The 23,903-nt window shown below is 41.5% G+C and overlaps 1 protein-coding gene and 1 long non-coding RNA gene across 2 annotated transcripts in view; one reads left to right on the forward strand and one right to left on the reverse strand.

Moving 5' to 3' along the window:
- The window catches only part of TENM2 (teneurin transmembrane protein 2), a 550,767-nt gene extending 530,375 nt beyond the window's left edge, over nucleotides 1-20,392 (forward strand). The window contains exons 25-29 of the mRNA XM_034778437.1: nucleotides 1,088-1,323; nucleotides 8,240-8,536; nucleotides 10,641-12,255; nucleotides 15,731-15,861; nucleotides 18,490-20,392. Coding sequence (XP_034634328.1) covers nucleotides 1,088-1,323; nucleotides 8,240-8,536; nucleotides 10,641-12,255; nucleotides 15,731-15,861; nucleotides 18,490-19,251 — 3,041 coding nt within the window. The 3' untranslated portion in view covers nucleotides 19,252-20,392. The remainder of the gene's footprint in view (nucleotides 1-1,087; nucleotides 1,324-8,239; nucleotides 8,537-10,640; nucleotides 12,256-15,730; nucleotides 15,862-18,489) is intronic.
- On the reverse strand, nucleotides 12,249-15,775 carry LOC117881326. Its single transcript, XR_004646765.1, has 3 exons — nucleotides 15,693-15,775; nucleotides 13,758-13,861; nucleotides 12,249-12,497 (listed from the first exon to the last, which is right to left on the reverse strand). It is a non-coding gene; the product is annotated as an uncharacterized LOC117881326 (long non-coding RNA).
- Nucleotides 20,393-23,903: the final 3,511 nt, after the last annotated feature.

The following is a 23,903-nucleotide window of genomic DNA, read 5'->3' on the forward strand; positions in this document are numbered from 1 at the left end:
AAGATTCCAATGGTCTCTTTTTACATCACAGCGTTTAATAGGCTTGTTATTCATCCCACAGTTCAGTTAAAAAACATAATTTTCCCCTGGGTTTTGCTCATTTTAGAAATGCATCTATATAAATTATGGAGCTGAAATACGTCAGTATATGTTTTGATTAACAATTCAAAGTACCATATATACTCGTTCATAAGCCAAACTTTTTTAGTAAAAAACGGAAGCACCAGAGAAGGGGGTTGGCTTATGAACGTGTATAGAGAGGGAGAGGTGGGACACAGCCCCTCCCCCCAACAGAGGGAGCAAGGAGAGGCACCACAGCCAGCAGAGACAGAAGGAAGAGATGGGGCCAGAATCTCTCTGCTTCTGGCCATGCTGCTCTCCCCCCATCCTCCGAAGCAGCTGCAGCTCCGGGGCTGGCAGGCTGCAGCCATGCCACTCGGCCCCACCCCTCAGCCTACTGGAACATGCTGCGGCAGCGCCACCCGGTCTGGCCCACCAGAGCACGCTACAGCTGCGCTGCCCAGCCTGCCGAAGCAGCTCCAGCCAGGCCAGAGACATCCTTCCCTGGCCCTCCCCAGATAAGGTGGGAAGGGATGGGATGGGGACAATGTGGGGGTCCCAGGCTAGGGGTGGGGTCATGTGGGAGGGGGTCACAGGGGTTACTCCCCTGACCCCCAGCTTCTCCACCCCCAAAAATTTCCCCACCAGTTGCTGTCCCGGCCAGTCAGGGTAAGCAACTGGTGTGCCAGGACACTTTGTTTACTTAGGTTATCTCCATGCCTGTGGACGCTCGAGGTAAACAAACCATCTCGGCGTGCCAGTGGCTTATCCTGATGGCCTGGGAGCTTGTGATCGAGTATATATGGTAAATGGAAAACAACAGTATAAACTATAGCACCTCTGCAGGCTAGGAACATTAATACCATTGTTTTTTACATAAGTCAATAACATTGGTAATATCTACCATAGCACAACACAGGCAGACTTCATTTGACATCAATGGAAGTACCATGAAAACCTATTAAGTTGGTGCTATCTTCTCTTTATGACTAAAGTAGCTAAATATTGTTTTTTATTATTTTACTAGACCAAGTGAGGAATAGCTACCAGCTCTGTAATAATGGCACTTTGAGAGTGATGTATGCCAATGGAATGAGTATTAGCTTCCACAGTGAACCTCACGTCCTGGCTGGTACTGTGACCCCTACCATAGGACGATGTAATATTTCCCTGCCAATGGAAAATGGCTTAAATTCAATTGAGTGGCGCCTGAGAAAAGAACAGATAAAAGGCAAAGTGACGGTGTTCGGAAGAAAGCTCAGGGTAAGTGGAACTCACCGTTACAACAACAGTCTTTTGTCCTGTATCTAGACTGTTTTCTACTCTAAATTATATTTTAACCAATTCTAATTCAAACAAATGAATAAGACAATGAAGTGGAGTAGCAATGGTGACGTTTTATGTATTTGAGAGGCCAAATAAACTGACGGAGTAGTCTGCTGTTGCCAGTTATCAGAAGCTCCATCAAATCGAAGATTCAAAAGGAGGCTGGTAAAAAATACCCCGTAAGGGATAAGAGTCACTATGTTGGTGGAATTGCCATCTTTCTAATGAGCTGCAATATCAAAATCCTGACCACTTGTTGTCTACCAATATACTGTGGAACTCTTCACAAGAATTTATCTGAGTCTCCAAACAAAATTCTAGTTCATGTAATTACATTCTACTAACCTAAATTCCCCCTGCAATTTCTCTAAATAGTTGTCTTCATTTCCTTTCATAAACTGCAAGGCTGTGTTAAACAGCCACTATTTTCCCTCCCCCTGCTTCCCAAGGTGGCTAAAATTTCACTGTGGATGAAGTGGCTCCAGTATGCAGAGATTGGAAGGCACATTGAGATACTGGGAAGAAAAATGTGATGGGTCTCATCCAAAGCCCATTCAAGTCAATCAGAGACTTCTGTTGGCTTCATTGGGTATTGGATCGGGGTGTATATAGAATCATAGAAATATAGAGCTGGAAGAGACCTCGAGAGGTCATCTAGTTCAGCCCACTGTACTGAGGCAAGACTAAGTAAACCTAGACCATCCCTGACAGGGTTGTCTAACCTGTTCTTAAAAGCCTCCAGAGACAGGGATTCCACAACCTCCCTTGCAAGCCTGTTCCAGAGTTTAAGTACCCTTGCAGTTAGAAAGTTTTTCCTAATATCTAACCTAAATCTGCTTTATTGTAGATTAAGCTGATTACTTCTTGTCCTACCTTCAGTGGATATGGAGAACAGTTGATCATACCCCTTAACATATTTGAAGATTGTTACTTGGTCCCCCCTCAGTTATCTTTTCTCAAGAATAAACATGCCCGTTTTTTTAATCTTTCCCCATAGGTGGGGTTTTCTAAACCTTTTATCATTTTTTTGCTTGCCTCTGGACTCTTTCCAATTTCTCCACATCTTTCCTAAAATGTGGCATCCGGAATTGGACACAGTACTCCAGCTGAGGCTTCACCAGTGCCAAGTAGAGCAGGACAGTTACCTCCCATGTGTTATATACAACACTCCTATTTATACACTTCAGAACAATATTAGCTTTTTTTGCAGCTGCATCACATTTTTCGCTCTTGTTCAATTTGTGAGCCAATATAACCCCCAGATCCATTTCAGCGTACTACCACCTACACAGTTATTCCCCATTTGTAGATGTGCATTTGATGTTTTCCATCCTAAGTGAAGTATTTTGCACTTTACTTTATTGAATTTCATCTTGTTGATTTCAGCCCAATTCTTCAATTTCCAAGGTTGTTTTGAATTCTAATCCTATCCTCCAAAGTGCTTGCAACCCCTCCCAATTTGGTGTCATCCACAATTTTTATAAGCATACTTTCCTCTGCTATTCAAATCATTAATGAAAATATGGAACAGTGCCAAGCCCAATATTGACCTGGTGGGACCCTCTAGACACACCCTCCCAGTTTGACAGTGAACCACTGATAATTTCTCTTTGAGTATGGTTTTTCAAACAATTGTGCACCCACTTTATAGTAATTTCTTCAAGGCATTATTTCCCTAGTTTGCTTTTGAGGATGTTATATGAGATAGTGTGAAAAGCCTTACTAAAATCGAGAGATATCGCATACTACTTCCCTATCCACTAGGCTAGTAACCCTGTCAAAGAAAGAAATTATCTTCGTTTGGCATGATTTGTTCTTGACAAATCCATTCTTGCTATTCCTTATAATGCTATTATCCTCTTGGTGCTTACAAACTGATTGTGTAATAATTTGTTCCAATATCTTTCGAGGTATCAAAGTTAGGCTGACTGGTATATAATTCTCCAGGTCCTCTTTGTTCCCCATTTTAAAGATAAGTACAGTGTTTGCCGTTGTCCAGTCCTCCAGGACTTCACCCGTCCTCCCTGAGTTCTTGAAGATAATTGTTAACAGTTCCAAGATTGTTTCACCTAGCTCCTTAAGGAATTGCATAAAGTGTTCTTATCATTAGATATTATACACCGAATCAACTGCTTAGTTATTTGCAGAGAGAAATAAGACAGGAGATGTTACTTTTTTAACATTCTCCTGATGTTTAGTGGTTAGCAAATTCTCAGCGCTGAGTTATCAGTAGTTCTCCCTGTTTTCTTTATGCTGTCTGTATCTTCAGAGTTGCATGCTCCTGTATTTTTTTAAAAAGACAAAAACTGGAATGAGATTAGCAGCTAAATCCTTAATGACTGGATTTCAGGACTGTGTAATTGATTTTTGATATGCTGTACTGTAGAAGTTGATTATAAGTAGTAATCACTCCTTTTCTAAGATAAATCAGCTCTGCATTTTGACTAGGTCTTCAAAACAAAAATAAATGAGGCCCTAAAATAAAATGGCTATAATCCTTACTCTAAATTTTAAAAATTTAACAGAGGTACTTGTGGTAATTAGCTGAAGTTAAATGCACAAATCTTAGAGCTGAATCCTTGCCAGAGTTAGATTTTCTTCCATCATGTTTATGCAAATCAAAACACAGCTTTATCTATCAACACCTCAACATTTAATTGTCTGGTGTTAGTTCCTGTAACAATAATCACATATCCATTTAGCTCTTTTAAATGGAAATTACTATGAGATTATAGCAGGTTGAGTGGACTGAAAATGCAATTTGAAAATGAGGGAGAAAGCATAGAATTTATTTGCATCTCATTTATTTTAATTCACCTTTGTAAACTGTTTAGTGAATGAAATAAAAGCAACTGTACTGGAAAATTGCAAGGGAGCAGGTGGGATGCAAGGTAGGCAGGGAGGTGCAGCAGCGTGGGATAGATCAGCATGAATGGAGGGCACAATAGATAATGAGTTATAGCTTCCATGAGTATTTCAGATCAATCAGAACACTCACACGTCTTTCAGCTGAGGCCCAAAGTTGGGACAGAGACACAGAACCAGGGGCATGTGAAAGATGTCAGTGCAGGAGTCTGTCCTTGTATGTGATTAATTTCTTAAGGCAAATACTATTTTCAATATTAAATCTCCCTCCTGAAATTTCTCATGTAAATATTAGCCATGACTGAAGTGAGATAACATCAGCTTTGTGTATGGGATATAGGTACATTTCAATCTCAAATTTAAAAACCTCTTTCTTGAGGGCTCTCAATTGAGAGGTCAGATGCGGTCATTCCCAGATGGTTGGTGCTCAGATACTATGCGATGGGTGCCTTACAAAATTATACATCCATACTTCATTGTTGTGTTATATGGTATCAGCATTGTGATCACAACCTCACACATCCACATTCTGCTGGGCAGAAAACTCCTGCTGCTCAACATGCAACTATCCACTTGTAGTTTACCACATCAGCATTATGGTAGCACAATACTGTATTAGTAATTCTGTAGTTTATCCCAGCCAGGGTCATGGGGTGTTGTTGAGCATAACATTGCACCTTTAGAGATATGAGCTTTGTCTCTGTAATTTATTCCAATGTTCACATGACTTATGAATTTTTGAGCACTTAACATCAACCTAACTCTCGTATTTGCACTCCCGAGTGGAAAAGAGAAGGGGCCATTAGTGCTGATGGCAGGAACAAGTCATAGTAGGGCTAGGATGTAGCTCTCCCCCAAGCACCAACTCGTACCTGGGGCAAGAGCATGCTACATCTTCTCTAAAGGTTTAACAAGGGCCCCAGTGAGCATACTCCCCACAGTGGCTGTGGAGGCATTATCCCTGCTCTTGCCTATGCCAGCATAAAGCTCCACTGCTTGTAGGGAAACCTCTCCCTTACTTTGGGGTCAGGATTAAAGAGCCATAATTAAGCCTATATAGGAAAATGTGTAATTTTTTTTTAATTTGTGTCAGGTATTATTGTTTACTGGTACATTATCAGTAGTGTATTGAATGTTGTTCAGGCAATTTAATACAGAACCCAGAGAAAGAAAGAGAGAGATTACACTTTTGGGTTTGTTTGTTTTTGTTTTGTTTTTGTATATACTGTAATATCACTCAAGTGAATTTTGCTGGAAGAACCATTAACCAACATCTAGAAGGGCTCTTCCCTATTGTGACTTACACAGCAACAGCAAAAAGAAGAAGCAGATGTGTGTGTAGGTAGCAGAACAAAAGAAAAATAGCTTGCTAGATAATCTTCAGTCATGATAGTCGTATTAGTGTTATTAGCGTTCCCCAAAGGAGTGGGAGTTAGTCATTTTGTTTGGGTTTCTATATAATTAATATGACATTGCAATTATACTCTGTGGTGTTACTTATTTTACAAATGAAAACGAAGTTACTGAATTATCAAACAGGTGCTTCTTTATTCTCAGAGTAATGTTTTTGTGTAGCTATTCTGGTGTATAATTGTTCAGAAAGCTGGTAGTTCAACTCACTGTGACAAAAACCTAGTAACATTTGTAAAGTATATTCAGCTTCCTCCTGAGCAAAAGGAGAGAGCCCTTAAATTCAACTTTACTAGCAAAGGCAGGGTGCAGGATACAGCTGCTGTGATGAGGCAAAACTGTCAAGCTGTTTATAAAGACGCAAAACTCTTAAAAGAGCTGAATTTTCAAACAATTGGTTTCGCCTCACTCCCTCCACACAAAAAACATCCAAGAAGGCAGGAGATCACCATGCCTCCTACAAATAAAGACAACAGAGGAGCAAGAGTTGTTTATGGGGTTTTGGTGCTTGGTGAGGACCTCCAGAGGTTCAGACAGCAACTTTGTGGTTCTCTCACCACTGGCTTTATAGGATCATAAGTTTCAGTGTTGGCAATGGGATTTTGTTGCTCTTGTATGTTTGTGAATAGCAACATCACTTACTGATGGAAACCCACAATGCAACATATAGCAGTAGAGGATTTATGATCTAGTAATTTTAGGTCTACAAGGAGAAAAGACCTTTAAGAAATCTTGGAAACGTTTAAAAACCCTGTAATTAGGATAATTATATACAGAAATAATTTAAAATTCCCTCTAAATTATGAAAAAAACTTTCCTGGTGAATTCCTCAAATAAATTGGGCTCATAAATTCCTATTAGTTGTATGTGTCTGTGAGGATTAGTTACTTTAGAAAGAATTGAAATTTCAGAGCTATGCTAGAATTTTCCTTTAATTGTACAGACATATGTCTTTAATATAATAATCAGGTACCCTCTATTTTCCCCAGTAGCTCTTAAAGTGCAGGGTTTCCATGGACATGTACACAGATTTTGCACTCACATAAATGGTGCCCACTTCTGAAAGTTTGCCCTCTACAGCTGAGTTCTGCTTCCAAGACTTCCTTTCTACTAAAACCTTGACTAAAGAATAAGATGGAGCATTTCCTTTCCTAAGTTTTTTTCTTAACTACTACTATTGTCTTCACATCAGAGCTAGTCTATTTGTCAATATCAAAACCTTCTTTGGGAAATTCCACATGAAGAGCAATTTCTAAGAGTTACTAAGGAAATGAAAACTGTGTTAAAAGAGCTGAATTTTATTAACTGGACAATATCAGACGGAGAAAAATGAACAATAATTTAAAAAAATATTTTCTTATGAACACAAAATTGTATTAATTTTAAAATTGCTTTTTATAGAACTGAATTCCTACAGAGTGGGTTGGGATGGGAATTGGGCTTACTCTGCCAGTGAAAATAATTCAGAATAACTTTTATGTCCTCTAGGAAGGCTCAGGATTAATTTACATATTGTTTGATGTGCAGTTTAAATTTGGATAAGAGAAAATGTTGCTTAATCAAAGCTACTGTAAAATATAAGCTGAAGAACAAATTCCCAGGAACAGATGAATAGTTCTTAAGTAGTCCTTGCTGTCAAAAGATATCTAATTTAAAGACTTCTACTTTATTAATGGTGCGTTCACAATTAAATTACTTAAGAAGCTTTATTAGATTACAGCGCTGGCCTGGATTTTCTGTGGCTTGGCCTCCAGTGAGTATACTGCTTTATCTTTCTCATAGCATTTGCAGTAGTGAACGCTATAGTTGAGGTTACATATTCAGTTCTTACAACCCCTTGTTCTCATATGCTTACAACTTTCCAAAAACATTTCCTGTGGGACTGAAACTTTTCATGCTGTGTTGTGTTTGTTTTTTGAAAGTCTTACTAAAGAAAGTGAGAAAGTGAAATATATTTACTCAGCTTAAAGAAATTTATGGGATTTTTATTGCTTGCAAGGGACCTTAGCTTGCAAGATGCTGGGAGTTCAGCTTGCTCAGCAAGCACCTTGTGGGATCAAAGCCCAAAGCCTCAAAAAGGACTGAACAAAAAACATTCTATGTGCCAGCACCTCTGAGGAAAAACCTCTCTGTTGAAAGTGGGGGAAGGAGAAAGTGTTGAAGGCATGGATTCTCAACTTGGGGGTTGTGACTCCAACAGCGGTCATAGCAGCTCTCCTATTTATATGGCTAGATTGAAGGGGGAGTCCTCAAAACTCTTTCCTGGTGTACTGTGGGGTCATGGTATGAAAAAATGTTGAGAACTACTAGTGTAAGCCGTTGAAAAATTACTTCTGAGCATACTCTGTGGGTATCTACTAAATGTTAACAGCTTATAACAAGCCCAGGGGCTGTTGCTCAGAGATTACTGCTAGCCCAGGATGCATTGTAAAATGTCTCCGCAAAACACTCCTGCATTTTTTTAGTAAATTCTGGGAAATTTAATTGTCCTTTCAATGTATTAGTATTTTCACTGTAGCAGTTAGCATGGACTAGGATTTATCGATTCACTGAACACAGCTTTCTTCCATTTGTATAGGTCCATGGAAGGAACTTGCTGTCCATTGATTATGACCGAAACATCCGCACAGAGAAAATATATGATGATCATCGGAAGTTTACACTGAGAATAATTTATGATCAGCTAGGACGTCCTTTTCTTTGGCTACCCAGCAGTGGGCTTGCTGCTGTCAACGTTTCTTATTTCTTCAATGGACGACTGGCTGGACTTCAACGCGGTGCCATGAGTGAAAGAACAGATATAGATAAGCAAGGCCGAATCATATCCCGCATGTTTGCTGATGGGAAAGTGTGGAGTTACACGTACCTGGAAAAGGTAAGTGGCTTAATTTAAACTACAGCAATAGTTACAAAGGCTGAAAAGGTGTTAGGCATTGTGATGCTGAGCATCACAGGCCTAACTTTTAGGCATCTAGAAAATCACTAGATTCACAAAGCCTGTGTAAGGTGCCTAGGCTGCTTATACAGTGAATGGAGAAAGAGAGAGGCACATTAGAGCGTGATTCACAAAAGCCAGGTTGCTAGGTGTGAAGTGCAGGCTAAACTAGCTAATAGGAGATGCCGACCAGAGGAATGTGTGCCCCTCTTATGGAGTCAGGTACCGAAGTCTGGGCTGCAGGGAAGGGCCTGTTTCTGTTAGCAATTCACAGCCAGGACCTCTGTTTGGAGTTAGGCCTTTATACAAGAAGCTGGAGGTGGGAGGAAACCTACCTCTTAACTTTTAGCCCAGTAGTTAGGGGACTTACCTGGGCTGTGGGAAACCCCCTGTTTGTGCCTCCTTCTCCCCCTCAGGTGAAGGGATGTGCCATCTCTCAGGTGAGTGCTCTAGCGCTGATGTAGGGCTCCCTAAGTCTCTCCGGAGGGCAGCAGCTTCCAGGAGAGACTGATGGACCCCCTTCCCCCATTAGAATGCCCTCACTACTGGGATAAATGTTCTGAGGGAGCTCTCCCTCCTCCCCCCATCACCCAGCTGTTCTGTCAGAAGTCGCCTGAGAGATGTGCTCAGAGGGCACCCACCAGATTGGGCCCCACACGATCGCCTGTCTGCCCTTAATTTAAATATAGCTTTGGGGTTTTGATGGGAGACAGGTGCTCAGATGCCTGAAGGGAGCCAGCAGTGCACATGCAAAAAGGCAGAAACATAGGCTTCTAATGTTCTTTTACTGCAAAAACTTAGGGATCAAATGCATTTATGCACCTACAGGATTAGGTGGGAGTTTTGTACATTGTAATGGTGCCCAAACTGGGATTTAGGCACCTAAAACAGGGACTTAGGTGCTTAAAGTCTTTTGTACATTCAGGAAAGAGACTGCTATTACATGTTCATATATACATACATATACATGACCTAGGATTCTTAGTGTTCCAACAGTTAAAAAGCCTTTTGTGCCAGATCTGTGAATTTTTTTGTTTTTCAATTAATCAAAGGAAATACTTTGTTCATGGTTCAGCTCTTCTGATATATCCATAAAATAGAATAGGTCACCATATAATAGCATGAACTAACAGGATGAATTTTACTATTTTAAAATGCATGACTAAGCCTGACAGAACATCCCAGTAGCTGCAGATATCTCATCTCTAATCATTATTTATTAAGTGAAAATATGGTAATTCATTTCTATTTAACCTAATTTAAACCACTTTGATCTTGAGAGTTTATCTAATCCTTAAAAACACTGCATGCCATGTTCCCTAAACCCCCTCCTTTCCAGCCTATTGTTTTAGGTATGCTAGAACAGTTCTCTCTGCTAACTTCTCCACACATGTTTTACAGCAGGGGTCCCCAATGCAGTGCCCGCGGGCGCCATGGCACCCACCAGGGCGTCAAAGTGCACCTGCGTACTGGCCGGCGGATGAGCATCCGCCAAAATGCCGCCGAGAAGCAGCGTCATCCAGAGGCGTTGCCGCTGAAATGTCGCCGATTTTCTGCTTGGCAGCATTTCGGCGGATGCTCGTCCGCCGCTACGGTCCTCCGTGGCTCGTCCTCTGGCGCCCACCAGACAAAAAAGGTTGGGGACCACTGTTATTGTACATTTATAAGCCATTCAAAGTTATCAAGTACGACAGTATTCAGTGTAAATTACAACTGCCAGAGGAGATATAAATTAGGGCATTAAACTAATTTTTCCCAAAACAGCAAAGGAAGAGGGTGGAAGAGGTTGATACAATGTTCCTTTCATTTCCTTCTCGGGATTGATCTTTTTCTCAAAGAGGAAAATGTACTTATCACAGATGTTGGCAATATATTCATACTGTTGGGCAGCATTGCACCTAGACGTATTTGGATTTTATTTATATTTTTTATTATTGTAACACTGAAACCTAGTCAATAAATTTTTGATTTAAAAATGTGCTTTTTCCCCATAAATTCAGAAAGTGAAAGAAACTGAATCTTTGTCTTTTTATTTTTTCAATAGTCCATGGTACTACTGCTTCAGAGCCAACGGCAGTACATCTTTGAGTACGATTCCACAGACCGTCTCCATGCTGTCACCATGCCTAGTGTTGCTCGGCACAGCATGTCCACTCATACATCTATTGGCTACATTAGGAATATTTATAACCCTCCTGAAAGCAATGCTTCAGTGATTTTTGATTACAGCGATGATGGGAGGATTTTGAAAACATCTTTTTTAGGAACTGGTCGACAAGTCTTCTACAAGTATGGGAAACTATCCAAGCTGTCTGAAATTGTTTATGATAGCACTGCAGTTACTTTTGGATATGATGAAACTACTGGAGTTCTGAAAATGGTTAACTTACAGAGTGGTGGCTTTTCGTGCACAATCCGGTACCGTAAAATTGGTCCACTGGTTGACAAACAAATCTACAGGTTTTCTGAAGAAGGCATGGTCAATGCAAGGTTTGATTACACCTATCATGATAATAGCTTTCGGATTGCTAGCATCAAGCCTATAATAAGTGAGACTCCTCTTCCCGTTGATCTTTATCGTTATGATGAGATCTCCGGCAAAGTAGAGCATTTTGGCAAATTTGGAGTCATTTATTATGATATAAATCAAATAATTACTACTGCGGTGATGACACTGAGTAAACACTTTGATACGCATGGGCGCATTAAAGAAGTTCAGTATGAAATGTTCAGATCACTCATGTATTGGATGACAGTTCAGTATGACAGCATGGGAAGAGTAACAAAGAGAGAACTGAAGCTTGGACCTTATGCCAACACAACCAAATATACCTATGATTATGATGGTGATGGGCAGCTCCAAAGTGTGGCAGTAAATGACAGACCAACCTGGCGTTATAGTTATGATCTGAATGGGAATCTTCATCTCTTGAATCCAGGGAACAGCGTACGGTTGATGCCACTACGCTATGATCTAAGAGACAGAATTACACGTCTGGGTGACATGCAGTACAAAATTGATGATGATGGGTTCCTATGTCAACGAGGCTCAGATATATTTGAGTACAACTCAAAAGGTCTCTTAACAAGAGCTTACAACAAAGCAAGTGGATGGAGTATTCAGTACCGTTATGATGGGTTAGGGCGAAGGGCTTCTTGTAAGACTAACTTGGGGCACCATCTTCAGTACTTTTATGCTGACCTTCACAACCCAATGAGAATGACACATGTTTACAATCATTCCAATTCAGAAATTACTTCTCTATACTATGATCTACAAGGCCATCTCTTTGCAATGGAAAGCAGCAGTGGAGAAGAATACTATGTTGCCTCCGATAACACAGGTACACCACTAGCAGTATTCAGTATTAATGGCCTCATGATCAAGCAGCTTCAGTACACTGCATATGGAGAGATATATTATGATTCCAACCCTGACTTTCAATTGGTCATTGGATTTCATGGAGGGCTGTATGATCCTCTGACCAAGCTGGTTCATTTTACTCAGAGAGACTATGATGTTCTAGCTGGGCGTTGGACATCGCCCGATTACACAATGTGGAAAAATATTGGTAAGGAGCCTGCTCCATTCAACTTATACATGTTCAAGAGCAACAACCCTCTCAGCAATGAACTTGATTTAAAGAATTACGTAACAGGTGAGAACTCATTAACGGTTGTTTACTAAAAGGTTTTAGTGCAAATTTCTAAAGTTTAGAATTTTGTGTTGGAAAAAGAAATAGATCAAACTTCTCCATTCCAGGACTTTCCTTCCGCTGTCTCCTCATCCACCTGCAGAACCTTCTCCCATCAAGCTAGGACCATCTTCCCATTCGGTAGTATGAAAAGGACAGCGTAGTCTTGACCCCTGACTCTTGGTTGTGACCCCCAGTTTAAGAACCTATGAAAGAGAGGCACACATGACTATTAAATAAAGGGGAATCATTTTCAACTAATAATAAATAATAATATTTAGTTTTTATGTAGCACTTTTCATGTAGATTTCGAAGTGCCATGCAACAGACAGTACCATTATCCCCACTTTGCAAAGGGGAAAGACGAAGACAATTGAAACTGAGTGCCCCAAGTCATCCAGCAGGTCAGTGGCAGAGTCAGGAATTAGGACTCAGGTCTTTTGACCCCCAGTCCAATGCCCTGTCCCTTCAATAGTATCCTCAGAATTACCTACTGACTTTGTCCATGGGCACAACATGAATTATTACCAAGAGTGGCACTGATTAAACATTTCTTTACTTTCCCCATTCTGCCTTTAAACTCCAACCTATTTTTAGCTCTTGCTTTAAGAAAAGAACCTTAATGTTTTAAACAATGTTTCCTCTTGGAAGACTGAGGAACATCTGTAGTGTTAGGATGTGGAGACAATAAATCAGTTTAGATTGCATGTACTGGGTTTGGGTGACACATCTAACTTCCTCTCAATTACTACTAATTTGCCACTTAGTAGGATCACATAGTACTTGAACTAGCTGCAAACCATTTTTTAAAAAGAAAGGTAATTAAGATGTATTCAGGAGAAACTCTCCGAGAAGTGAGTCTGCAGCATGTTGTAATTAAAAACAGCAGTACGATTTAAAAAACAAAAAATAGAGCTACCCCAGTTTTAGTGGCAGCACTTCAAGAAAAGTTATATTGTGACTATGACTACATTGTGTGTGCATAATTTCTCAGTTTGCCCTTCAGTCGTTTTGCATTCTGAAGACACTAGTATTTGCTCTTGATACTGGGAAAAAAATTATCAGTGATCAAAAATATCTTGAATTCTTGGGGTCTAATTCTGTGGTCCTTAATTGAACAAAACTATCAATGTCCGTCAGGGTTTGGCTCAATTAATAACTGCACACTTTGGCCTCTAGTGATTAACTTCAGAAGCCCCCAAACCCAATGGGTCTTGTCTCACTTTAAGAGATTTCATTGCACTCAGAAGATGTTATATTTATTTTCATTCTTGCAGCCACAGAAGAAATTCAGAAAAGATACACTAATTGCTTGTACAATATGAACTTTTAATTCCACCAAAAATGGTTTATTACTAATGGAGATACGTGCTGCTATCATAGGATTCCCTGGGCTAAAAGAATGTTCTTGGAAAAGAAATTGTTATATATGGAGTTAATTTTCATAAGTGAGAAATACATACAACCTTCAAACACCATCCTCTAGACATATTTACAGTTAACACTTGATGCTGATTTGCTGACAGCTTTTTGCTGCGGAAAAGAATTTCTCCAGCTGTGTAACGACATCCTGTGAAGAACATTAGAAATAGAAAATAATGAACTATTAGAAAAAAGGAGGTTCTCTCTCAATTGCCAAATGAGGACAGCTAAAGTAAATTGTTTGGGAGGTAATGTTCTACCATATGATAAACTGAAGCCATGAGAAAAAGGAGTAATTGTCCTATGCTGTATATAGCTTAAGGGAAAATGTATAATATAATGGAAGATCTGTACACATTTCTTTATTGTAACTGGGATAGAATCTGAAATTTTGTACAACATTATTTATTTCAGTATCTCGAGGAACAACAAAAATTAAGCTTACACATTTAAAACTTCTCCACCCACTAAAATTAGATTTGTAATGGCTCATTCCACCCCACCCCTAAAAGACACTAGGAAAACAAACTTCTAACATGCCCTGGATGTCAACAGATTCAAGATCGTCAAGCTCGTCTTAATTTCAAACAATTAAAAACAAATTTTTGATTTTTTTTCAGTGAAACCCCAGAGCAAAAAGTTTTCAATCTCCCTCCCTATTTTCAGAGAGAAAGGAGTAAGGAGGGAAAAATTAGAAATATTTTCAATAAAAATGTTCACAAAATTTTTGAATAATCCAAAAGCCATTCCTTTCCAAAACTTGCAGACTGAATATTTTGAATACTTTTGGAAAAATTCTTTCAACCACTTAAGTCATGTTGCTTAATGCACTGCTGGAAGATATTCAGACACTACTATGATGAGCGCAGGATAGCAACCTATATAGAATAGAACAGAATCATCTGGTAGTCAGGATCCAAATCAGATAGAGCTTTTGGGGGGGAAAACCAATACCTTGAACTTCACAAAAACTGACATTGGAGCAGAGGAGGAATGCTTCCTGTGAAACATAACTATATAAGGCCTTGATCCTGCAAAGAGTTATGCATGTGTTTTACTTTATGAAGTTGACTTGAATGGAACTACTCACCTGCTTAAATTTTTGCCGGAGTAGGGCCTAAGAGGGGAACCATGTTTTGTGCCAGAGGAAGTTTCCAAGCATTCTCACAAGCTAGAGTGACCAGATGGGATGAAGAAAATATCGGGACACATGGAGGGGGAGGGGATCCTGCCAGCAGAGCAAAAAAAAGAAAGCGGAGTCCCGCCAGCAGAGCAAGGAAGAAAAAAAAAAAAAGCACAGTCCCACTGGCGGAACAAAACAAAACAAAAACAGGAATGCGAAATATCGAGACAAATTGCGTCCCGACCAAACATGGGTCGGGATGCGGGACAAATGACTAAAAATCGGGACAGTCCCGATTTTATTGGGACGCCTGATCACCCTATCACAAGCATTAATCCAGTATCACCCAGTGTAGCTCCATTGTAGTAATCCAAACAGGAGGTGACAGAGCTATGGGTAACTATGGTGAACTGTAGGAAATGTTTAGGTCACTCATATATTGGATTTCAGTTCCATATGACAATATGGAAAGAGTAACCAGAGAGCTGATATAGAATCAGAAATGGAGGGCTGGAAGGAACCTCAAGAAGTCATCTAATCCATCCACTGAGACAAGATTAAATATACCTAGACCATCCCTGACAGAAGTTTGTCTAACCTGTTCTTAAAAACTTCACTTCACAGAGATTCCACAACCTCTGTAGGTAGCCTATTCTAGTGCTTAACTATCCTTCTAGTTATATGTCACTGTTCGCTATTTATAGTGTATTGAAAATCGTCATTCTTGCATCAGTTCACTCTGGAAGAGTACAATTGTGAGAGCTGCCAAGCAATAACAGGTTAGAAATTTGGAGGCCAAACTCTACTTGAAATCAAGAGTTGAGGCCATAGATTCCCTGAGATACATATTACACACCTTCATTTTTCACTCATTTATTTACTTTTGATTTTTAGACGTGAAGAGCTGGTTGGTGATGTTTGGATTTCAGCTCAGCAACATCATTCCTGGTTTCCCTAGAGCAAAAATGTACTTTGTGCCACCTTCATATGAGTTGTCAGAGAGTCAAGCCTGTGAAAATGGACAGGTATGCTGAAGTTCTTGGTGTCTTAAATAGATTTTGTTATTCTTATATTGTATTTGGGTATCATTTTATGACTATAGACATAGGGTCTACAATAAACAGAGTGCACAATATTTATTTCATAGTGATATGAAATTCAATATAGTCAGCTTTTGTAGTAGTGAACATGCCATCTTTCTTACCAACCTAGATTATTACCATAATAGCAGTATCATTAGCTCTTTGTATATACCCTTGAATTGTTACTCTATTAACAATAGCAAATGGAAATCTCAACGTGTAACTTACCATCTGTTCAATCTATATCATTATATGCCTTTTATTTATATCAATAAAAATGTGATTTGTAATTACTGTACTATTAAAGAACAGTTTTACTCACAATATTGTATAGGGGAAAATAATATTTTTTGTTTGCTTGGGGGTTTAATTTTTGGCAAGCTTGGGTTGTAACTTTTGGTGTTGCAATTAAAATTAAAAGTAAAGTGATGTTAACTTTTTTGCCCGATTAGGAAAGGCATATGCTTACACACACACACACATACACACACACTTGAAATTATCCAAATACTGGGCCAATTTCTAGTCTCAGAAGTCAGTGGTGTTACTCCACATTTATAGTAATGTAACTAGTCTTAGAATAAAATTTTAAAAGCATCTAAGTGAATCAGGAGCCCAAGTTCTGTTTTCAAAAGTAATTAATTTTTGGCCTGGTCTACACCTAAAACGTATATTGCTCAGGGAAGTGAAATATTCACCCCCCTGAGAGACATAGTTAAACCGACCTAATCCACCTCTACTGGCTGGTCTACACTGGGGGGGGGAAGAGGGGTGAGGGAAATTGATCTAAGATACGCAACTTCAGCTACGTATCTTAGTTCGACTTACCTGGCAGTCTTCACAGCGGCAAGTCGACCGCCGCGGCTCCCTCGTCGACTCCGCTTACTCCTCCTGCCGAGGTGGAGTATGGGCGTCAATTCAAGGATCGATTTATCGCATCTAGATGAGACCCGATAGATCGATTACTACCCGCCGATCCGGTAGGTAGTGTAGACGTGGCCTAGGTCAATGAAAGAATTCTTCCATCGACCTACATACTGCCTCTCTTGAGAGGCGGGTTTACTACAGTGATAGAAGAACTCGCAGCTGTGCTGCTGTAGCATTCTAGTGTAGACCTACCCTAAGCTCTTAGGTGCCTATACCTCATTGAAAGTCTACAAGACTTAAGCTCCTAAGTCACTTTTGAAAATGTGACTTAGGTTCCTTAGGCACATGGCACATTTTTACCCTTATATCTTCCAGGTCAGAATGTTCAGAAATTATACATAATCTGTTAATAAATTGGTTCCATTGGTTCTACAGAGCCTCTTTAAAAGTTTTAGCTGATTGACTCCTGAATACTCTTGTGATGGACATGGTGTAGATAACCAAGATAGATAAATCTGTATACATATACTATACAAATCTGAAAAGACAAATGCACAAAAAGTATTTTTATCTAACATTAATCAATTCTATGGTACTTTGAAAATTGAGTCCTTTATGTTGGTTTAGGTAACTGCAATATGTGCATGTACTGCTCTCTTTAGTTGGTTCACTGCATAACACTGTACAGTGTATAGACCAGCAACAACAGTTTGAGTGGTACCTTCTATCACTGAGGTGGGCAAAATGTGGCCCGCGGGCCACATGCGGCCCGCAGGACCGTTCTTCCTGGCCCCTGAGCTCCTGGCCTGGGAGGCTGGCCCCTGGCTCCTCCCCTACTATTCCCCCTCCCCCGCAGCCTCGTTGTGGTCTGGGCAGCGGGGCGACGAGCTCCTGGGGCAGCGCAGCTGCAGAGCCCGGCCTGACCCGGGTGCTCTATGCTGCGCGGTGCGTGGCTGGCTCCAGCATGGCTGCCTGTCATGGTGCAGCCACGCCACCAGCCACCGATGCTCCAGGCAGCACAGTAAGGGGGCAGGGAGCGGGGGAGGGAGGTTGGATAGAGAGCAAGGGAGTTCGGGGAGTGGTCAGGGGCTGGGGGTGTGGATAGGGGTCGGGGCGGTCAGAGGCGGGGAACAGTGGGATTGAATGGGGACAGGGGTTCCAGGGGCAGTCAGGGAGACGGGGTGGTTGGATGGGGCAGAGGTCCCGGAGGGGGCAGTCAGGAATAAGAGGAGGGGTTGGATGGGGCAGCTGGGGGCAGTCAGGGGTGGGGGTTCCGGGGGTGGTCAGGGGACAGGGAGAAGGGGTGGTTGGATGGGACAGGGGTCCCGGGAGGGCAGTCAGGAAGGGGAGGGGGTGTTGGATGTGGTGGTGGGGGGCAGTTAGGGGTGGGGTGGTCCGGGGGCAGTCATCAGGGAACGGGGGGTTGGATGGGGCAGGAATCCCAGGGGACCATCAGGGGACAGATAGGGGGCGGGGGGAGGCCACACCTGCCTGTTTGGGGAGGCACAGTCTCCCCTAACCGGCCCTCCATACAATTTCTGAAACCCGATGCAGCCCTCAGGCCAAAAATTTTGCCCACCCCTGTTCTATAGCTTATAGTTTTTTACAGCACCATTTCTCATTGTTCTTTTTAATAAGGTTTAAAATGGGACTCTGAAGTCAGCATTTTCAGGCTGTCTATATCTTATTTGTTTATTTTTGCAGCTAATTACTGGAGTCCAACAGACAACAGAAAGACACAATCAAGCATTCATGGCCCTTGAGGGACAGGTCATCTCTAAAAGATTACATGCCAATATCAGAGAGAAAGCTGGGCACTGGTTTGCAACAACTACTCCCATTATTGGGAAAGGGATCATGTTTGCTGTGAAGGAAGGCCGCGTAACAACTGGCATTTCCAGCATAGCCACAGAAGACAGCAGAAAAATTGCCTCTGTGCTTAACAATGCTTACTACCTGGAAAAGATGCACTACAGCATTGAGGGAAAGGATACCCATTACTTTGTCAAGATTGGCTCATCCGACAGTGACCTTGTCACCCTGGCGATGACCAGTGGGCGGAAGGTATTGGACAGTGGAGTAAACGTCACAGTTTCCCAACCAACCCTCCTTATCAATGGAAGGACTCGAAGGTTTACCAATATTGAATTCCAGTATTCTACCCTGCTACTTAACATACGGTACGGACTGACCCCTGACACACTGGATGAAGAAAAGGCACGAGTGTTAGACCAAGCTCGACAGCGAGCCTTGGGATCAGCATGGGCCAAAGAGCAGCAGAAGGAACGGGATGGCAAAGAGGGCAGCCGCCTATGGACTGATGGAGAGAAGCAGCAGCTTTTGAGCACAGGAAGGGTTCAAGGTTACGAGGGATACTATGTACTTCCAGTGGAGCAGTACCCAGAGCTAGCAGACAGTAGCAGCAACATCCAGTTTTTAAGACAGAACGAAATGGGAAAGAGGTAACAAATTAACCTGCTGTCATCCTCTGCTGGATGAATCAGTAGTCACAACTGTTATCTCCTCTCCTAAGGAGATGAAGACCTAACTGGGGGCACTAGGCTGAGCTACTTTGGGATAGTAAGTGGCAAGAAAGCTCACATTTTTTGAGTTAAATGCTACTGTTCAAGTGATTAAAAACCACATCCTGAAGTGGACTAAAGCCAGACTGATAACTTTAACCATACAAATTAAAAAGTACCCCTAAAATATTACCCACTTGTTCTGGGTCTAAAGAAAAAAAAAGAAATAAAAATAGAAAAAAGGCCTCATATTATATTACCTCACTCCATTCACACGTGAGCAAACTAAGAAATTCAAGAGGGCCACCTTCTCTAGACCAGCTGATGAAACAAAAATGATTCACACTGCTTGTTTGATAAATATTCAAGAGGTTTCCGTTTAAAGCAAGATACAGGTGCATTTAAAACATGACTTTGGGGTGATTTGTGTGTAATAACTGGAGGAAAATGAGAATGCAAGCAAGAGACCACTGGAAATACTAAATTAAAAAATTATTTAAAAAATAACAAACCTGCACTTGCACTCAGACCCTGAATTTGTCTGGCCTGAAGTTTAATTTATTCAAAGAGGGCAGAGTGTAAAGTTAAATTCAAAATGGTGGCTATAATCACTACAAATAAATTTCATACTCTGTTTGTCTTTGAAGATTCCATTGTGGACAGTATAACACAGTTACAGGGTGTAGTCTGTTTAGATTCAGTAGTTTGTTGGTATCAGTTCCAGTAGAGCTGTGGGCATTGTGTTACACTATTGCAAATGGGCACCACTTCAGATCACCCTGTACATACATCAGCCAGAAGGCACAATCACTGTTTCAGATTTTAAAATTATTAGTGTGTTTGTTTGGTCGAGAAACTGAGACAATCACATTATGGTCACCACAAAAAATTAAAAAAAAAAAAAAAAAAAAAGCTAAGAACTTTGGTACAAGAACTTTTTTGTAATATACATGTATGAATTGTTCATTGAGTTTTTATATTAATTTTAATTTGCTGCTAAGCAAAGAATAGAGACAGGCAAAGATAATTTATGGCAAAGTGTTTAAATTGTTTATACGTAATAAAGTCTCTAAAACTCCCGTGAATTATTTGTCTCTATTGTGGAAATGTTTTGAGAAAGAAAATTGTGTAGCTGTGGATCTGTCTATATAACCTAGTACATGCAATCTTTTAGATGCAGAAATGGTGTGCTAGTATCATACATTGTACAAATTCTATTAATATCCCTTCCTCTGGACTCCAGGTAAGCTATACATTCACCAGCAGCTCTGTTACAAGTGTTAAACTGGCAGACATTTTTAAAAGCATTTGCCATGGAGCAGAACAAAAATAATTTGGGGAAACCAATGAAATACAAGTTATGTTGATAAAGCGACTGAAAAAGTTAGTGTGGGGGGGAAAGCCCTACAGGCAGGTGTGCAGATATAGGACCCAATTCTGCAACTGGATATGTAAACCGCAAACAGAGCCATTCTACCATCACTGACTCAATTTTAGAGGTAGGGCCATAATTACTTTATTGCACCCTACCTTTACCAAGCCTGCAGCCCTTTCTATCTACATTTAACAGACAGTCGGACTACTACTGCTCCCATTTACATTGGTGTACATTGACTTAGTGGAGGTTTTTTCTCGACTCATGGTAGTGTATCTCTGAGCAGACCTTGTTCTAGTGACATCTTATTCAAGGTTATTGCCCAACTGGTGAGACACCTGGCATCAGATATCAATGCCAGCCTTTTCGAAACTTTTCATTTAGCTCTAGTGGCTACCACTTTGGGGTTCTTAATTAGGGTTGCCAACTTTCTACTTGCAGAAAACCAAACACTCTTGACCCGCCCCCTGCCCCGCCCCCTGCTTATTCCATTCCCCCTCCCCCTCCCTGTCGCTCGCTCTCTCCACCCTCACTGACTCACTCATTTTCACTAGGGTGGGGCAAGTGCTCCAGCTGGGGGTGCGGCCTCTGGGGTGAGGCCAGGGATGAGGGGGTTGGGGTACAGGAGGGGGCTCCGGGCTGGGGGTGAAGCCAAAGGGTTTGGAGTATAGGAGTTGGCTTTGGGCTGAGGCAGGGGGTTGGGGTGTGGGAGGGGATACGGGCTGTGGGGGGGTGAGGGTTTCAGGGAGGGGCCAGAAATGAGGGGTTCAGGGTGTGGGAGAGGGCTCTGGGCTGGGGCACGGGGGGTGAGGGGTGACGGCTCTGGCTGGGAGTGTGGGCTCTGGGGTGGGGCTGGAGATGAGGGATTTGAGGTGCAGAAGGTGCTTTGGGCTGGGACCGAATGGTTTGGAGGATGGAAGGGGGGATCAGGGCTGGGGAAGGGAGTTGGGGTGTGGGAGGGGGGTCAGGGGTGTAGGATCCGGGTGGCGCTTACATCAAGCAGCGGCATGTCCCCCATCCAGCTCCTACATGGAGGCACAACCAGGCGCTCTTCACACTGTCCTGTCCACGGGCCCTGCAGCTCCCATTGGCTGCAGTTCCTGGCCAATGGGAGCTGCAGAGCTGGTGCCTGGGGCAGGGACTGTGTGCAGAGCTCCCTGGCTGCCCCTACACCTAAGAGCCAGAGTGGGGGACGTGACACTGCTTCCGGGAGATGTGTGGCTCCACGGCAGGCAGGGAACCTGCCTTAGCCCTGCTGCGCTGCCAACCAGACTTTTAATGGCCCGGTCAGTGGTGCTGACTGGAACCGCCAGTGTCCCTTTTTGATCAGGTGTTCTGGTCAAAAACCAGACACCTGGCAACCCTATTCCTAATTCAAGTCCAAACACCTGCTCTTCATTCTATTAATAGTTCCAGATGGCTTGCATGGCCAGATTTTTATATGGCTGAAGGAATGCTGAAATGCATCTGAGCAGTTCTGAAGCGGAATCTTTTCCCTGAACTAAGACAGTTTATTCACATGTTATGTAGAAGTTTAATTTTACTTTTGTGAAAGGCTGCAGAGAAGATATTGCTATTTCCACTGATATCAATGAATATACACAATTCATTATGTCCACTTATTAGGCCACATTTTAAGACGTGACCCGATGATTTCAGTTGCATTTTTTTCAAAAAAGCGCACACACATTTTTATCAACTGCCTGACTGCACCACCACCACCCCACCCCCAGGACTGGTAAAGATGTAATTGCCATTCTTCGCTCGTGCAATTAGCAAATTTCTTGAATTTCAATTTTATTTTTGAGTACGCTTCAAAAGACAATAAAAAGTGATTATCAATAGCCACACAAAACAGATTCACTCTGTTGATGAGAAACAGCCAGCCATGAAAATAAAGTTAAAGATTTCTGCTATATGCAAAAACAGGAGGAACGTTTGAAGTTCCTCTCTAATGTGACTAACCCTTCGCTTCTGGGGATAATAGAAGGAAATTTGACAGTGTCCAGTTTCCTCCTGCTTTTAGTTTAATCAGGAATCATCACCAGGTGAATTTAGAGATCAGTTCTACATTTGGGACTGTGGGCCTCTTTATAATCCAAGAGGTGATGTTCTTATGAGTTGTGATGGCAACAGGGACCCCTGAGTTAATTGCAGGCTTGAAGTCATTGCGTTCAGTTGTGCTGGAAGCAAAACAATGTGACAAGTTGTGTTGTACCTTCAGCACTTGGCAAGTGCATCCATTTATTAGCATATAAAAACAACTAGTGTAGAGTTTGCTCTATATAAAATAAGTTTTATACAATAGAATCAAAAGCTGTATGTTCCCCTCTGGTGAATGACTTAGTACGTATTTACTATCCATAGCTTGGGCTATTTTGTTTATATCACATTGACTGTTTGCCTGGGGTGTTGGACTTGATGCTTCATTTTATTATCTGACTTTTGACTACAGGGACTAAACAGGTGAGTTAAGCAGTAGGTAGCAGTTGTTGGGAGTTTACTTTTCCGTCAATGAAGATGTGGGTTATTTCTGGCCTGAGCTAATAGGCAGGCATTTCAGTCCATTTTGTACTATGGGATTGTTTTTGTGGTAAAGAAGATTTGAGGATGGTGGGGGGAGGGGAGGAGTCCCTGCAATTCCTCCTTTATTCCTGTATCGAGATCCTATAGATTTAAAAATCAGAATCAGTGCTGCTTTATATTATCCTTCTGCATTCTGATAAAACAAAAGGGGTCATGATTACAGACAACGGTTAGGAGCTATTTTATATTTAACTTCTACTAAGTGGGGAAGAAGGGGCTATATCACGTGCTGTCAAGAGCAGGACTCTAGCTCTGTTCTATCTAACTTCTCTGTGCCTACATTTTACTTCACTAATACGATCTGATTGTTATGAAGCATTAGCATTTCATTTAATGTGTGTTGATAAACATTTACCCAGAAGTATTTCTTATGCAATCACGTAATAAGAGGCTCTCTAATAAATGTCTCAGAGGAAGGTGACAGACTGAAGACAGCATTCTCTGAATTGATTTACAGCTTTAGTAGACTCCCCCATAACAGGAAGTACGTAGGATTATTTTCATACCAAACATCAGACAGAGCTCTAGCTATATACTGCAAGTGATATATTGCACATTTGAAGAGAACTAATATTAATAGCCCCTCGGGATGTGGAATCTAGGCATCGAAACAGATTTTGGCCTACATAGTTGAT

This window comes from Trachemys scripta, chromosome 8 (genome assembly GCF_013100865.1).
Source record: "Trachemys scripta elegans isolate TJP31775 chromosome 8, CAS_Tse_1.0, whole genome shotgun sequence".
Classification (NCBI taxonomy): Eukaryota; Metazoa; Chordata; order Testudines; family Emydidae; genus Trachemys; species Trachemys scripta.